Here is a 17,897-nt window from a genome sequence, read left to right on the forward strand (position 1 = left end):
ATTAAACAGTGCTCTGTTCTTTCGCAAGACTGCTTAATTATCAGTGTCCTCAACATCTCAGCTTTCAGTAGCACAACACAACCGAAACCGTGCGTTTGTGTGCATGTGTCAACTGCAGGAATGTCAAAGACAACATTCCTCTGTGCTGGTTTGTGTCGCAGTGTTTAGTCTCCGTTAATGAAGCTGTCGAGGGCTTCACTGACATCGTCTAGAAGATGGGCCGTGATGTCCAGGAATAAGGGCATATATCAAACTGACTGTAGTGTTGCAAGGCTGACAGAGAGAAACCAGAGGCTGAAAAGGACTCCTGAAAACAGTGTTCAACAGATCATAACGTGCTGGCGTGGAAGCGGATGGAGGCGTTTTTAATAGTGGGTTAAAGAATTACAGGAGGCTGAAGGAGAGCTTATAAGAGAGGAAACACAAAGAGATGGTGGAGAAAAACCTGTTCCAATGTGTGAGAAAACAGGGCTGTTTATGACTGACCCACACCATGCAGGTTATAAACTTAAACAGAGGCCCCCTCGTGTTGATGCAGCTATGATAGGATGCATCACATGCACATTCGATAAATAGATAACTTACCTTATCAGTCATAAACCAAATTGGCCAATCATAACATGATTTCTTTGAAAGTCTTTCAGTTTCCGCTAAGCACCGATATTGGTTGACAAGCGTAGAAAGGATCCAGCTGATCTGACAGCAAGATAGGTACAAAAATACACTAAACACATTTCCCACACTGCCTTCAGCTGAACTTACATTATGAATGAATTTCTCTAGCTCATAGACAAACAAAATGACTAAGTCTTCCTCAGGGTCAAGTTTTAGTCATAAACTTAATTTCCTTACTACACAATAGTAATTCAAACTGAAACACAAGATGCCGTTTTCTAGATAGAGAACCTGAAAAGGAAAATCTTAAAAGAAGAATCATACTGAGCACAGGTTTTGAAGTTGAATTGAGTTTCAGTAATACACTGATTGAGGATTCTCTCTCGATTGGCCTCTGTACAGCAAAAGTGCAGTCAGAGCTCAGTCAGTGGTGAAGTTTACTGCCTGTCTTGTAACAATAAGCTCCTATTGTCTCTTGAACATCACACTCAGGGAACACACCCTGCAGAAGCATGAAAAACTCCTAACGCGTATGTAAGTGTGGACTAGCGTCACGTGGCAAGTGAATAACAAAGATCCTGTGAGCACCGTTAATATGTGCACATCAAACATGATAGAGGGAAAAAAGGGGGCACATCCTTTTAAAGCTTGTTGTGTCCGACTAATGTGTTTCTAGTTACCATATCAAAAACACTGCAAAAGGCAGGTTCTTGATTTTTTTTCTTCCTTCCAGGTGCAGCACTCGGTATCACCATCTTAGTCCATTTCCAAGATATCAAAAGAGAAACCTAGAGGCGGCAAACCTAAAATTATGACTGTGAGAGAAGGGTGTGAGAATTCCTACAGTGTGATGAATGAATGGAAACTATGTTTTTTTTGCATGACCTTTAGAGGCACCTGTAGCCTTTATAACCTGTTCCTGTCTGCAGGCTGATTCCTTTCATTGACATTCAACAGAGAGATCTGGGATCCACCCTCTGATAAGCTCAGAAGTGACCATATATCTGAATGTAACAGCATACAAACATGGTTTCAACACGAAGCAACATGATCAACAAGCATCAAATCAAATAGTACAGTAATAGCAATCGGATTATCTTGGGGAGATAAGCTTTGAGTAAAGAAACAACAGCCTAAACTGACACTGTGTGTTTAAAAACACATCCAATTAGTATGTTCTCAATAGGCATGAAACTTGTGTCAAATCAGAGACATTTACATGACAAAGAAGCACGGTTGTGACTGTGAATGGCAGTGATTAGACTGAAAGGTTTTAGATGAATGAGGACACGTATCTGTGTCTGTTTCACAGAGAAACAGTGAACTCTGGTGTCAGAGAGAGTTGAGACGAGCACATTGACATGGCTGATAATCAGAGTATTGCTTAATTATAATCAGTAAACAAAGGAGTCGGTGAAACCCTCGTATAGGGGGAACATTTTTAGAAACAGTTTGGGTCTTTTTTGTGTGTCATCATTCTTATTTTGTGACTTTGGTGTTTGTAATTTACCATTTTGATTTACATGTGACACAAACTTATCAAAAGAGGACACAATAGACCAAAAAAATAAATACAACTTTGGTGTTTGAGAGTGAGTGGTTTACAAACTCCAGTTTCATGAAAGTGAACATACAGTATTTCTAAGATATTTATCGACTCTAATCAGATAAGCATTTTAATAAATTGCTTAATAAATGTGGTAGTGCAGACAGTCATGTATTCAAGCGTAGAGAGTCTCCGTGTCATGTTGGTTCTCAGCAAAGGAGGCGCTCATAGTGCAAGCAGCACTGTCTATGTGTCAGTGTCTCATACATCCACACAAACAACCTGAACTATCGCTATACCCTATTTCTCCAAGTTAAACTAGTTCCCTGGTGTCCTAATGAACATGTCTGTGACATGCTTTGGTCAAAAGCACCACAGCAGGACGCTCGGTTTAGTAGTATCTCTTTAGGTCCACCTTTTTTCTTTTTTTTTAAGTTTTCTTAAAAAAAGTAAAACGAAACATAAGGAACAAGAAATGACATCAGCCACAGAGGCTACTGGGAGCTAACAGCAGTTAGCATTTGGAAAAGTGATCATTTGCAGGCTCTAGCAGGCACATTGCCGTCATACATAACATGTATCCACTGGACAGATAAATCCTCTGAGGCTGGAAGTTTGTGTAGAAGTTTGTGTAGGACTCTGTGCTGCACTGGGGAGCCAAGAATAGAATTTTTGGCGGACTTCCGGTTTTCGGATACCATTTCCCTCGCCAGCACTCTCGCGTGTTTTACGGACAAATCAGAGCTCCGTGAGACAACAATTCCAGGAATTTAGCGCATTATGACGTCCCAATGAGTGTGGAAGTCAACATTGCATGTTTCATCTTCTGTACTTAGACTGAGGAGGACCACAAAAACATGAGTGAGTCATCTTTTTACACACTTTGCTGACTGATAGGGCCTCCAGAGTCCCAAATATAAGGATTTAAATGATTAAAAAGTTGATTTTGCATAAAATGTCCCCTTTAAAGTGATAGTGACCAGCAGAAACAGAGAAACAGATCTATTTGAGCAAGGCACTAAACCACCAACTGCTGCTACGACTCAGTGACGAGTGAGAGGACAATTGTTGATACAGTAGTGGGCAAAAGAAGATGTGTCAAACAGCAAAAATGCCAATTCGGTGCAGCAGGGGCGATCAGCTGTCTCATAAACACAGCACATATCAACACAACATCTTGAATCGAGCCTACCTGTCGCCCGGTTGCCGCTGACCTCTCTCACCAGCCCTAACAGTGTGGAGAGGTGGGTCACAGGCCATGTCACAGCTCGCCACAACCACAATTTGGGTCCCGCTCTAAAGTGGGACATAATCTGTGTGTCTCCACAACTGCAAACGGCTCAACGGCTCAGACTAAAGAAAAGTCTGAGGAAGGAGACGGAGAAAGGAAATATGGATACAAAGACTAAGACAGACAGAGAGAGTGTGTGTGTGGAAAGTGAAACAGAGGCCCATGTGCCTCTTGGTCTATGCAGGAATGCACATCGTACCTATGTGCAAGTGTACGTGCCAAAGACAGCACCCAGATACTAAGTACTGTATAAGAATCCCAGTCAATTAGATGTGTTGCCGATCGTGATCTGAGAGTTCACTCACTTACAATTGAACTGTCCTTTTTGTCTACTGCAGCCTAGAAATCCTGCCACATTTGTTCACTTTTCAAAATGGCTGGTTTATTTTTTATTTTTTATTTCTTAATGTCACTGTTAAGAGTCAGAGTTGACTGTGCTGTGTGTGACCCCTACATGAACCTTTCACCAAGAACCTGGTAGACTTGCTGTCATTGAAAACATGGCCAGTGGGGACACAAGAAAAGAAAAACAAATAATAACAGCTTCCCTACTATAATCTATGTCAGTTGAAGCAACTTTATCTCACTGTAATACAGCTGTTTTTTCAACTGGTAATTAAAGTTTGTAAACTCCCACTGCTGCCTCTACCAGCAAGTCTAAATGTTTTATTTTGTGACACTGGTGTTTGAACTCCTGAGTTTCGATTTACCTAAGTCACACAAAGTTCTCGAATGATGCAGCAGTAGACCAGCAGTTTCAGTGTTTTCAAGAGCTAAAAATGCAGATTTTCTCTATGTATTTTGGTGCCTTTAAAAAAAACATTCTGTTTCTAGTCAGAAAAGTCTGTCTCACAGCAAGATAAAGCCGTGATGATATTGTTAACATATCATAGACATCATTTTTATACTCTTGTGTTATGAATGAATGTAAGAACTCATCTGCAGGCAACAGAATCTCAGTAAACAATGACACCAACTCAAACACAGTCTACTTTATTGCATCATTCTGCTAAATAACTACCTGTAGAGTGTAACAATACAGTACTTAGTTCTTTGCACACACAGTTAGAACTTTATTTTATTACATCTATTATGCTGGGTGTCGTTCACAACTCTTGCCTGCACTGAAAAACCTACTACGGGAAAGAACTGTCAACATTCAGCACTCCATTGAATCCACTTTGTCTCTAACATCCTTAACTTTTATCATGTTATCTTTATCTTGAGAACAATCCACCCAAGGACTCATAAATAACTAAATGCTCTCCTATCCTAAGGGTATAAAGGCCTGACAGTGACTTGCAAATTTCTCAGGTGGGGCATCATTCCTGAGTTTGATCTACCCCATTCCCCCCTGTCCTTTCATTTCCTGTCATCTTTTATGTTGCACTTTCTAATAAAGGCTTGACATTTCCCAAAGACATCCAAAATGTCCATTTAAGCTTCAATGATCTTACCTTGTAGCTGCTGCTGTTCTAGGGCCAGTGTCTCCAACGTGTAGTTGCAGAACTCTAGATTCTCCATTGCTTGCATGCGGGCCGTCTCGTCCTCCTCCTCCTCCAGCATGGCCCTGAGCTCCTCTGCTGTGTGTGCATATGCCTCCATGTCGTGCTCCACCTCTTGTAGCCGCAGGAGCAGCTGATATCTCTGCTCTTCTTCCCTCCGTCTCTCACTTTCCAGCTCCATTTCTCTCTCCAGCTCTTTCTCCGCTTCCAGCTGACACTGAATTTCGTGTTCCTGGGCAGCTGCGAGGTCACTGAACTCTGGATGATCCTCTGTTATGTGGTCGAGGAGGTTTGCAGGAGATTCTTCAGGTGTGTAGAAGATGGGGTTGCTTGTGGGGATGTTGCTGGTTGGAGGGGGACGAGGAGGGGGACGTGGAGCAGGGCGGGCTGGTTTGCATGGAGCTGGGGCTGGAGGACGATGGACTCTGGGACGAGGAGGAGGAGGCCGGAGTGTCCTGCGCCTCTCAAGTGTGGAGGATGCAGAGTTTGACTGCAGGAGGTCGGACACAGGGGAATGTGAAGAGCCTCGAATAATATCACTTTCATTGCTAAAGTCCAGAATAGAAAAGTGCCGTGAAACATGTGATTGTTGGCTCAGGTCACCTATAGATGAAGTGTTCCTTGAAGCCGCAGAATCCATGTGAGTGTCGCCATATAAAGAAGTCAAGCTTTTCTCAAATTCAAAAAGCTGTTGGGATAGTTTGGCCTCCAAGTTATTGGCTGAAGCCGCCAGGGAATCCAAGGTGATGGAAGTCGGCATTATCCCATTGGAGCCACGCACCGTCTGCCGGGGGTGTGTCCGCGTCTCAGCACCGCCAATCATCATATCTGCGTCACTGACGCTAGCATGGCGAGTTAATTTCTTCCGTTTGTGACTTTCTACAAGGTGAATTAAGGCCTGGCCGAGAGTGGCACCTCTGTTACTGGGGGAGCCAACATCTGGTGGTGGCCTCTGGTAGCGTCTACTGTCTTTAGACCAGCCAGGCTGAGTGTTAGAGGGCAGGGTTAGACTGTGAGTTCGTTTGGGCTGCAGCAGTCGAGATTGACCATTAGCATAGTTAGACCGATGTGTGCCAGAAGAAGGACTGTGGCGCCTGTGGATTTGTGCGGGCAGGCTAGGTCGCGGTGGGAGTGTGGGCCTTGCTGGTGGAGTGGACCTGGGTCTCTCTGGCCCTCTTTGTACTGGAGCGACTGGTCTATGTGGCGGGGAGTCAGGCTTCCTGTGCTCTTCTGTCTGGGCTCTGCTGTTAGCTTGAGCCGCAGGACTTTTGCTTTCACTTTGCCACCTCTGCTCCTCAGTCCTCTCAAAGTAATCCAGGTCCCACACTGTATAATCCTCACACTGCCTCCATTCAGAGCCATTCTCTGACCCATTGGGACGCATGTGACCTGAGCTGTATCCAGAAGTACAACTGGACCTTTTGTCTTCTTTTGTTTCAACAACAGTTGTTTCCTCTGCAGTTTTCTGCCCGTCATCCTCCATTTTGACAAATCGATGAGGAAAAATCCCATGTTGCCCTCTCAGCTCCCCCTCCAGCCACCCGTCTTCCAAAGTGTTAATAACTCGAATGCGATCCCCAACATCAAAGTCCAGCTCACCTGGCTCCATGGCCCGAAACTCATACAGGGCCACTCCATACATACTGCCCTCTTCTTCCTCCGCAACACTTTCCCTGTGCTCCTCTTCCTCTTCCTCTCTCAAAAAAACCTCCCCTTCCTCCACACCCTCTTCAGGACCCTCTTCTGCATCATAAGAGTCCTCGTAGCTGAACTCTTGAGGGTCATTGTTCAAATACTGGCATTCCACAGGCTCCTGTGGAGACCTGATTGGCCCAAGGAGCTCCACGAACCCCTCTGGGAAGATCCCCCTGCGACCGTCCAGCTCTCCCTGGAACCAGCCCGGCTCAGGCAGGCCTGTGATGATGATCAAGTCCCCCTCGCGGAAATCCAGCTCTTCATTGAGTTGTGCGTGGAGGTTCATGAGAGCCCGTGCCTGGCCCAGGGCATAGGGCGGCAGCTCTGAAGCCTGGGCCTGAGCCGAGCGTTCAGACAGCTGCCTGGAGCGACCCGAGAGATTCAGCTCCTTCACACACGAGGTGGGGAAGACACCGCGGATGCCCCAAACATTACAGCCACGTTGCCATGTTTCCCCGAGGCCCCTCAGGGACCCTGCTGCCTCTCCGACCACCACATCTCCTAAAAAGAAACCAAATAATGACTTGAGTAAATTAAATAACAGCAAATGAAATTATAATTTTGGTAAAGGTATCAAGATCACAAAATAAGGGGACAAAGAATTGGCAGATAGAAGATGGGAAAGAAGAAGAAGCTAACAATTTAAATAGTTTTTTTTTTTTTTATTAGTAGCTGTATTTTTTTTCTTTCTGTTACACAAAAAATCTATATTGTCAATGTTGTACAAAAGTGTCACAGCACAGGCTAGATTTAAATCTTCCATTCACGTTGGCTTGAATTTGGTTTAATGGTGTCTCTGTATCTGTATTTTGTAATTATGTCATGTCATTATTTTGTTTGTATTCAGTTTGCACTTTCAGACATAAATACGAAACACTATTTGCTTAAAAGCACAAAACAAAACAAGACATATAACAAATAATAAATAAATATAGTCACATAAATGAATGTAAATGTATGAACTACTTACATGAAGTAGTACATTGTTAAAAACATTATAATTGCTTCATAAACAGTTGGACTGTCTAAAATCACTAACCTAACAAGTTGGGGAAAAGTTTGCTTCTCCATCTGCTTGGATTAATGTACAGAAACTGCTAAATCTTATAAAAACACTGTACTCGGAATGTTTTAAATTAACTTTGAGTAACTTGGACTCATGTTAATCAGGCTGTTGATGTTTTTATCTGATTTTTTTTTCTGTTGAATGATGTATATTTTTTATTTATATATTTATATTTTATCATTCTGTCCACATATATACAAAATGATAGCAACCATGGTTGTGCTAATCTGGTCATTACTAGAGACTGGTTCAGGACCAACAGAAGACTGGAAACTGTATTTTGGTGGCAAAATAACATTTTACTTCAGATTAATATCTGCAGTAATCCTCAGAGACAACACTTGTTCATTCCCCACCACAGTTAACACTTTCTACCATAATAATCCACAATACAGCAGCCTCCCTCAACATGTGGCTCATTAAGAAAAAGACTGAGCTAAAGACAAAAGACTGCATCTAAACTAACTCCAGAGTGTAGGTCATGGCGTCTCTGTTAATTCAGAGTGATTTGCTGCACCTGTGTTCTCCCACAGCTGAGGGTGATCAGTGGCTGACAGACTACATATACAGGCTGAAGACTCCATGATCAGTTGGGTTTGTGTCTCCAGAGGGTTAACGCTGGCCCTTTAGTTGTGGGGTGACAATGTAGCTGTGATTTAGAGCGAAGTAGCGGGTAGTTTTGGGTTGTTTTATTTGCATTGCCATCCCTTAGAAAACTCAAAGACCTGTTTAAATGAATCCTGAATGTTAGGTGTTGCTTTCTGGGGAAAATGTAACACTGCACTTAATACACACCCTACACTCTCCTCTTACACAGCAGACCGGGATGCAGTCACTTATGAAGTATTTAAAGGAACAACGTGTGAAATCTGGCAACTTTTTTATTGGTGAAGTGGCCTGTTTCAGCTGAATATCCCTCTACTTCCCTTCCAAGTGTGTCAGAGAGCCTATGTAGCTAGGGCTGCCACCTTTCAGAAATGAAAATAAGGGATGCCCCACCACGGCTCCTCTGGGCCACGACCACCATGGACCGACTAATCTAGACGCGTGTGTTGTAAGGGTGTTGGGGGTTTTTCAAGGAAAATTTCAATATGGGTAATACATGGTGAGGGAGCGGAGGCGGGTTGGTGCTTAGCGGAGCATTTGAAAATTTGAGATAAAAATGGGGCATTCTGAGGCTTTTTGAAGGACCATTATGGTGACTCATGAAGTAAGGGCAAGTTACCACAGACGCAGAACACTACATAACTCTGTATTACAGAAAATATGTACTTTGGGAAGCAGCTGGGGGAACACATGAACAAGAAATATAACTAGGGATGCACCGAAAATCAGGAAAGGAAGCAGTTGGCCGAAATCGAAAAACCAAAATAAATTATTATGCCAATTCTGTACCGTTGGTTTTTTTTTTTAAATCTAATTTTGTTGTTATGACAGGGACTGTGTGTGTTATATTATATTCTAGAGTGTGCCCCCTCATCTGGTGCAGATGGGCCTTTTTTTTTTTTTCTGCGCACCACACATGCACTGTGGCTTCTCTCTCCGTGTCCCGTATTGGTTCAATATGGGACACAACATTTAATTGCCAAATAAAGAACGATTCCGTATTTTACAGGACTGGTGGCAACCCTTATGTAGCCTTCACTCAGCATCAAAACATGTTTAGTTTGTCCAATGTGAGCTTTTGTACAAACATGGTGACCTCCGTAGAGCAGACACATGTGTTACAGAAATGGCAGTGCAGTGCAAATGTGCCCCTGCCATGATTTATTATACTGCAAACATGGCTGTGATGGTTTGTCATCTTTAAAACTGGGTCTCTGTATATACAGTTTGGGAAGCACAACTCTAATGAATCTACATTTGATGTTTATTTTTCTATATTGTATTCACTGTCCAGTCCAGCCAGTTGAAAGTATTGAGTTTATGAGTAAAACATGTCCATGTTGTCATAGGAGCCAGCAGGTGAGCCCAACAGAGAACGTCCCAGCAGGGACACATACTTGACTTAACAGAATTTAAGTGGACACAGCTGCATTGAACAGACTTGATTTTTGGTTGAAATCGGTTGACTTATCGCCATTTTCTGATAACCTTCATTAGGTCAGCATTGCTGCTAATATATCTGGAGTATAGGGGATAACAGGAATGTTGACTGGTCAGACACAAGTCATGGAGGTCACATACCAAAGACCTGTGGCCCCACCTCCCATTGTGTCGGAGGCCAAAACTGGAGCGCTGCCAATACAATCATGGAAAATTATACTGGAAATGAACTGGAAATTTCAGCTCTCAAAAGGCAAATGAGACCTGTTTTTCTCTGCTTCCTCTGATCCAGGAAATGTTATTTACTCATGATGGTGCAAAAATACCTTGTCTTCATTCACCATTCAAATATTACAATGAAAAAGTACACTAAATAATTTGTTGTGTGAATTGTATATGTATGACTTGGTTGGGACCATTGAAGAGCAAAATTATGAGCTACCATTTGAGTCCTTAACTTATATTAAGTTAATAGATAATGGATATTTTACAAAAGTGACCGTTTCCAATACTGTAACTACAACTATAACCACTAACACTTCTAATGACTATAAAAACTTTTGCTGCATTCATCAATAATTTATTCCTGAGGGTTTTGTTGGATTCAGAAATTTGACCAACAACAAATACATGAATCTTTCAAAGAATCTGAGAATTAAAGACAGCGTTTTCTGCAGTCAATCTTAATTTGGCATATGGGGACATCTAGTGTGGAGTTTTGGAAATGAACCTCAGTGCAGTGAGATTACGTGGGTTTTATCCACTCCTGTGTGGGATTATCAAAGGTTTTTTCATTTGTAAAGAAAAGTTTATTATTACATATAATATTTTAGATGGCCCATTATAAACCCTTATGAAAAGAAGGGCCCAGGGATTGACGGTATTGGAGTCAAACTGTCATGATTCAGATCCTATGCGAAATACTAGAAGGTTTAATTGCCATTTATTTTGTTGGAACTGGCAACAATCAGCCGAGAGTAGGTTTGGCTGCAGTAAACGACAAAGGAGACAAATAAACAGTTACTATCACTGATCACACAAGTACACAACACAACAAGACAAACATTTTACCTGAGCACGACATCAACATGAAGCATTAAACTGAGAGAGAGAACATTTCTCATTAAATATACCATTTAATGCTACTTAAAACACAGAGTTTGAGTTGTTACAACCTGGTCAAAAAATGGATGGTCAAAATATAACTGCAAAAGGTGACTGTGTAAAGCCAAAATTTAATTTAAAAAGTCAGCATTGTGTATGTGTGTGAGTTCATGCAACACGTCTGTACCTCTCTTCAGAGACAGGTTTCCTGCTTCTGTTGAGCTGAAATCGTTGATGCACACGTACAGTTGGTCTCCAGGCTTGGTGCTGGGAATGGTGACCTCTTCCACAAAGGTGGTGGGGAACTGACCTGAAGACAGGAAACCAGAGGGAAAACGGACACGAGTGACGTCGGTGAAGATGACGGAGAACGTCTCTGTGTTCTTAAGAAAAGGGAAACACTGATAATTATGACTTGCTCAATTCTGTGTTTTCACAGCGTCCTGCATTCACTCTGTGGTCAATTACAGACATGCACAGTGCTGTGCTGCTGTACTATCATAATTAGACACACATAAGTAAGTGGGGATGTACTTGAATCAGAAAATGGAGGAAGGGGAAAAAAAATGTCCTCAACTACATTAAACACACCTGTTTTAGTTTGCTATGACATGCCTCATTTTAAATACTGACCAATATCATAGGGATGCAAACAATAAATAAAAGGTCATAAGTGTAAAGAAATAGTGCTGGGCACGTTAACGGCGTCTACGATAAAGCATGACACGTTTCCATGACAACTGACTGAAAAAAGACACGCATGACGTCATGTTTACGTGCCGTGGCACTGGAGTCCTGGCACTGTTTACATATTAGCTCCTTTAGCGCCGATAGCGCGCCTACAGTCGAACTGGAGTGGTCTGTTAAATTAAAAGAGCCGCGCTACAAGTAACAAGCGTACCTGTGCGCATGTGTGCCTCTGTTTTTAAAGTTTAGCGTTACTTTAGAGACTCATTGTAACAATCGGGAGTCATTTAACATCACGTCTTTTTCCGGTCAGTCGTCATGGAAACGCGGCATACGTTAATATAGTTGATATAAGTTGAACATGCCCAGCACTAATAAAGATAAATACAGAGCAGTTATTCTACAGAGTGTGGGCCTTTGCCTCCTGGTGGTCCATCATGGCACTGCAAGTGAGTCATTCAAAATAAATAAATAAATAAAAATGCTACCTTTCAGTTTTGAAATGAAGCTTCAAATAAGCCCTCACATTCGCACTGGATCATAAGAGGCGTCTTCTCTTTTCTATATTGATATCGTGTGTTTTCCAGGAACAGCCAAACAAACCCACGCTCACTTCCCATCTGTACTTGCTTTGAAGGCATTCCCCTTCATCATCCACCATAAGTGACATTTAACTGGAAAACATGGGACCCTTAAAGATGGCAAATGACCTAATTTACAATATAAATTGTAACATAATGTAGAAAGTAATTCACTGAACATATACGTAACACCTGATATCCTTTTAAATTGGTAAATGAATTACAACTAAATTTCATGCATGTTATTTAAAACATACTGATAAGTCGGGTGCTTTCAGGTGATAGTAGATATTACATCATAGCATTAAAGTAGAGTTGCAATAACATGCACGCTGCACAGTAACATTTCCAAATATCCCACCACAAACTGTAGTTTTTCGTTGATGTTAATTAATTTTCAGTAATGATGAATGGCACGTTACCTGTGACACCATCTTTGTTGCCGAGCAACCAGAACTCGTCCGCAACACTTAGCACCTCGATGACATCGCCGGGGAAGAGTGGCAGCTCCTCAGAGACGCTGGGGAGAAACTCAAACACGGCACGCACCACCGACCCCGCTTCCATTACTCATAACCTGCAGAGAGACAGAGACAGACAGAGACGATAAGAAAAGAGATTCTGATATTTATAGCATTTCATATTTGAATAAATTAAGACATTCACAGAGAATGGGGAACTGTATGCGCGGGTTAAACAAAAAAACTACCTAAGGCTCACTTTTATGATTCAAAATCACTCACTATTCAAATAAACACTTGACAGCACTTGTGTCAAACTCAAGGCCCGCAAGCCATATGCGACTTATAATTGTATTTGTCTTTCCTGCTCCTCCATTGACACACTTTTAGTACCACACATTAAATTACTTTGAAATCACAGATCTCGTAAAAATTGAGTACAGCAAATAATTGGCTATGATACATGTACTTTAAGTACACGCTTGTATGTGCTCTTCTACTGAAATACAGCAGAGGAAATCAAAGACAGGTGGAAACTGCATTACTATTCTGTTGATTTCAATGGAAAAATCATTCATAAATTATTTTACCACTCTTCTACATTCATGTTATTTTGTGAGTACGCCAACTGATGTGTATATGACTTTGAAACAGGAGCCCAATGTTGATATTTCGCCCCTCTGAGGATATTTCATGTCTAAATCGACCTCCACTTGGACGAGAGAAGGGAGAGAAAGGCAGAGTTGCACTTACACTCTTAGAAATAAGGGTTCCAAAAGGGTCCTTCTACAAGAGCTGAGGTTCTACCTGGAACCATTTGCTTCTGAAAAACCCTGTATTCAGGAAAGGGCTTTTCAAGGGTTCTTGGTAACACTAATGGTTCCAGTAAGAAACATTTTGATCCAGAGAAGCCTTTAAAAACCATTCCCTGAATAAAGGGTTTTAAAAGGGTTCTTGGTGGAACCACCCAAAAGCGTTCCAGGTGGAAGCGGACAAGCCGAAGAACCTTATATGGTTCTACTTAAGAGTGTAGGAAGGCTGGAGAACAACGCTGTTTCTCTACTTTCTTATCAGTTAACAAGATCTAGAGATGAACAACACCTACAGCTCTGTGTACTCAGGCTGAGGCAACACACCTTTGCCCACAAAGTTCAGTACAGTACAGATTTCAGATCTCACACATGAAGTAGTTTTTCAAGTTTCATGTGTATGTTCCCACACTTGATACTGCATTTATGGTTCACTTCACAGCCGCGGGTTATGTTTTCAATGCCGTCTGTCTGTTTTCAGGATTACTTAACAATTACCGATTTCCATTTTGTGGAGGGGTGGTACAAACTCATTAAAGGGGTGGATAAATGTTTGTTCTTTAACATTGTGAGAAAGGGCGTTTTTTTAAGTGTTGGTGAGGGTTTAGGTTCTCAAAGCACCACCTAGTTTTTTTCTCAGTTATGTGTGACAACTTGGAGGAATTTTGACATTTTAATGAGGGATGGTGGCAACATGTTTGTTGCAGTAGAATGAAAAATTAACCTTTTAGTTGGATCACTGACACAAATACAAGAGGGACACTAGAGTAACAATTCCATATAAGAGATCTACAGGAAATGATTCAGTTTCCAAATCAATTAAGCTTAGTTATGAAAGAGATTTGCACAGAACTAATGCTGCAAACTGTACAAATTTTGGATGTTGATGTAAATTGTTGATGTAGGCAAGTTGGAGCACTTTATATTTAATATGACCACACAATGTAACTCTAGAGCACAGTTGTAGGTGACAATTCAAACTCAAACTTATTTAAATGTAAAATATCCAGCCTAGAAGTACATTAGACAGTTTGAATCCAGCAGAGGGCACAGCTTATCATGCATCCAAGCTCTCTCTGATCATAGGAAGATAAGCGATGTGTGCAGTGACAGTGGAGGACACAAACTAAACTGTAACTGTAAAATGCATGTGAAAGGTGGCATGTAGAAGTATTTCTTTATGCACCACAACTGCAGAAGTATCGAACAAATCTGCAGAATCAGCTTGTTGGCTTTAGCTGAACAGCTTGCAGTCATGGGAGACGAGTCTCAATAGATTTGTGCAGAGGATGCAGCAAATGGTATTTATTAAAGAGGCCTCAAGGGACAAGACCGTGGCCAAAATGGGTTTTCTCAGGAGGCTGGGGTCTCCCTTTGGAGATGAGGTGAGAAGCCCAAACCAACTGGAAAGGAGCCACCACAGGGAGGTGTTCCTGGCACGTCCACCTTGGAGAAGACCCCGGGGCAGACCAAGGACTAGATGGAGAGATTATATTATATCTTTGTTGGACTGGGGGCACCTGGGGATCCCCCAGTCAGAGTTGGATGATGAGGCCAGGGAAAGGGAAGTCTAGGGTTCTCTGCTAGAGCTGCTCTCTTGTCTTCACTGACGTCACTATTAGGATATTGATTTCAGATCTTTCAAATGAAGATAGAAATGAATTGGAAAATGTATTTTCTTTTGGTTAAATCCAGCCCTAATTGAGTTTTTCCACTCCTGCACTTAGATTCCCCACTTTTGGAAAAACATGTTGTTTAAGAGACATGTAATCCTGTAGGTCTTTTTAAAAGAGCAAGGGCCGAGTTGGATTGAGAATCTGTTTTTCTGTCTGTGTCTGACACTAGACATGCATCTGTAATAACATGCAATACAGTTACCGTGTTTTCAAATTCCCAATATCACAACAACTGGATATCGTTATGGAAGTGTGACGGCACCCATTTATTTCTAAACTTCCAAACAAACTTTGTATACAGAGCCTTTAAGAAATGAGAACGGGGGAAAAAAGTGATACTGCCAGACTGTGGTGAGCTACACAAAAAGATAAATGTATTAATAAAAACAACCAAAAAAAGGGTGCATTTAATAGGTATTTGAGCAGCTCTTGTGTATCATTATCTGGAGACAGACTAACAACAGGTGTGGGTGGACATGCTCTAAGAGATGGGAAACTAGAGAAGAGTCCAAATCAATGGGGCCTCTGTTAAATGGGTCCATGAATCAGGAAGGGGGAGAGGAAAACCACTCGAGCCCAGTATAGTGCTACAGTCTCTGGACAAAGACAAAGCTCAGGTTATCCTGAATGTGGAGGTTGAGGTGGATGGAAAGGACAGAATAATAATATATTATATATAATAATACTATTTATTTACCTTGAAGATTCTTGTTAACAACAAATATCTCTCTTAGAAGAGCAGCAACAGGAGGGTCCAAACCTCCTGAGCTCTTGAACAGTCCATCATGACGTGTTGTTGCTGTGTTTCATAATCAAAACAGTAAATGGCTGGACTGAGGACACTCCTCTTGCTCTGAACACAGCTGTACTCCAGGAAGCTCCAGCTTACACTGGAAGCCCCACTAACACAAATAAAATACTTTTTAATCATATTTCTTTGTAATATTGCATCAGGTAATTTGTGTCCATTTTATTAATAGCATTGTCTCACTTTCTGAGTGCAAAGGAAATGAAACCTAGTCTTTTATTAAATGTTTTATTTTCTGCTGTTGAACAGCTGTGAAGGCGACTCATCATAACAAGATCTTTTTTTTTTTTTTTCATTGAACCCTGGCTCTTTTCTCACTGACAACAAACATCACAATGGCCCTCGACTCAGCTTCAGTCCATGATGTCTAAAGAATGAGTCTGTCACTTCATTTACCGACTGGAAACTGAAGTTTGTGTCGCTTTATAAAGCGAGTGCTTACTAGTGGCTGCCTCCACTAGTAAGTTCAAATGTGTTATTTTGTGACTTCTGTGTTTAAAAGCCAGAAAAGATTTAAAGGGGACATATTATACCCTATTTCTCAAAGTTAACCTAGTTCCCTGGTGTCCTAATGAACATGTCTGTGACATGCTTTAGTCAAAATACCATAAGGATGAAGCACCACAGCAGTTCAATCACCCTGCCAAAACAGCTCGGTTTAGTAGTGTCTCTTGAGGTCCACCTAAAAAAAAAAGTTAAACGAAACTTAAGGGACAGGAAATGACATCAGCCACAGAGGCTACATGGAGCTAACAGCAGTTAGCATTTGGGAAAGTGATCATTCATTTGCAGGCTCTAGCAGGCACATTGCCGTCATACATAACATGTATCCACTAGACAGATAAATCCTCTGATGCTGGAAGTTTGTGTAGGACTCTGTGCTGCACTGTGGAGCCAAGAATAGAACTTTTCGCAGACTTCCGGTTTTCGGATTCCATTGCCCTCGCCAGCACTCTCGCGTGGTTTATGGACAAAGCGCTGTTCCGCGAGACAACAATTACAGGAATTTAGCACATTGTGGCGTCCCAATGAGCGCGCAAGTCAACATGTTTTATCTTCTGTACTTAGACCGAGGAGGACCGACTATATGGACCTCCAGAGTCCCAAATATAAGGATTTAAATGATTAAAAAGTTGATTGTATGTTTACTTAACCTTCTTCAAACGGGGAAGAAACTCACAGAGGAAACGACAACAAAAATTCTGGAGTGAAATCAGCAAAACTGTTCAGACATAATGTCAAACTCTGTTACGCTGAATGTTTACAGACCATATAAACAACATGAAATGCTACTCATCTTCTTGCTTATCTCTGATTCAAACCACCATGTATATGTTGCAATGCTGGCAGGTGAAAACTTCACCATCTTTGATCAACAGTTTCCATGAGGCAGACAGTGATGATTACTGTGCAGGGTCACAACCTGATCTGTTGTGTCTAAGTGAACAAGGCCACTTCCCATGTTGTCCTTATCCATCACAATTAAAAGAGTGTGCGCACACACACACACAGACAGACCAGTCACCAACTAGTGTGAACCTGGAAACCTGGTTTTTACAAAAAGTCACAATGTCTTTTACTCTGACATTTATTTAAACCACAAATCAAACTACCTTCCGTTGTCTTCTTCACAGATGGACTTTGACAATTATAGGGCTGCAACTAAAGATTTGGTCCATAAAATGTCAGTCAAAAATGACCATGAGTGTTTCCTAAACCGTTTTTTTTCCACAAACCAAACAGAGTAAGTTTAATAGAGGAACAAAGAAACCACAACATGTAATCAAACTTCAGAGGCTAAAAACACATCACTTGTTTTTAGACTGATTAATCTGTCACGTAAAGAGCTTTCATTTAAGTTTTTGATTATCGACTAACTGTTGCTGCTCTACAGTTATCCTCTTGAAGTTAGACAAAAGAGAAAGCTTCAAAATACTTTCAAATGTAACAAGAAGGCCATGAGTTGTTTAGATCCTAGTTATATTCACCTTTTTTTTTTTTAAAGTT

The 17,897-nt window shown here is 41.5% G+C and overlaps 1 protein-coding gene across 2 annotated transcripts in view; it reads right to left on the reverse strand.

The window, feature by feature from the left end:
• dnmbp (dynamin binding protein) overlaps window positions 1-17,897 on the reverse strand; it is a 55,357-nt gene that overhangs the window by 25,343 nt on the left and 12,117 nt on the right. Inside the window, exons 2-4 of one of the 2 annotated variants that reach the window (XM_083904300.1) lie at window positions 12,559-12,713; window positions 11,056-11,178; window positions 4,910-7,153 (exon numbers count right to left, since the gene is read on the reverse strand). In XM_083904300.1, coding sequence (XP_083760426.1) covers window positions 4,910-7,153; window positions 11,056-11,178; window positions 12,559-12,703 — 2,512 coding nt within the window. In that variant the 5' untranslated portion in view covers window positions 12,704-12,713. Of the gene's footprint in view, window positions 1-4,909; window positions 7,154-11,055; window positions 11,179-12,558; window positions 12,714-17,897 lie in introns of those variants that run through there. The other variant, XM_083904299.1, reaches the window with a different exon arrangement.

This window comes from Microchirus variegatus (genome assembly GCF_963457635.1).
Source record: "Microchirus variegatus genome assembly, chromosome: 17".
Lineage (NCBI taxonomy): Eukaryota > Metazoa > Chordata > Actinopteri > Pleuronectiformes > Soleidae > Microchirus > Microchirus variegatus.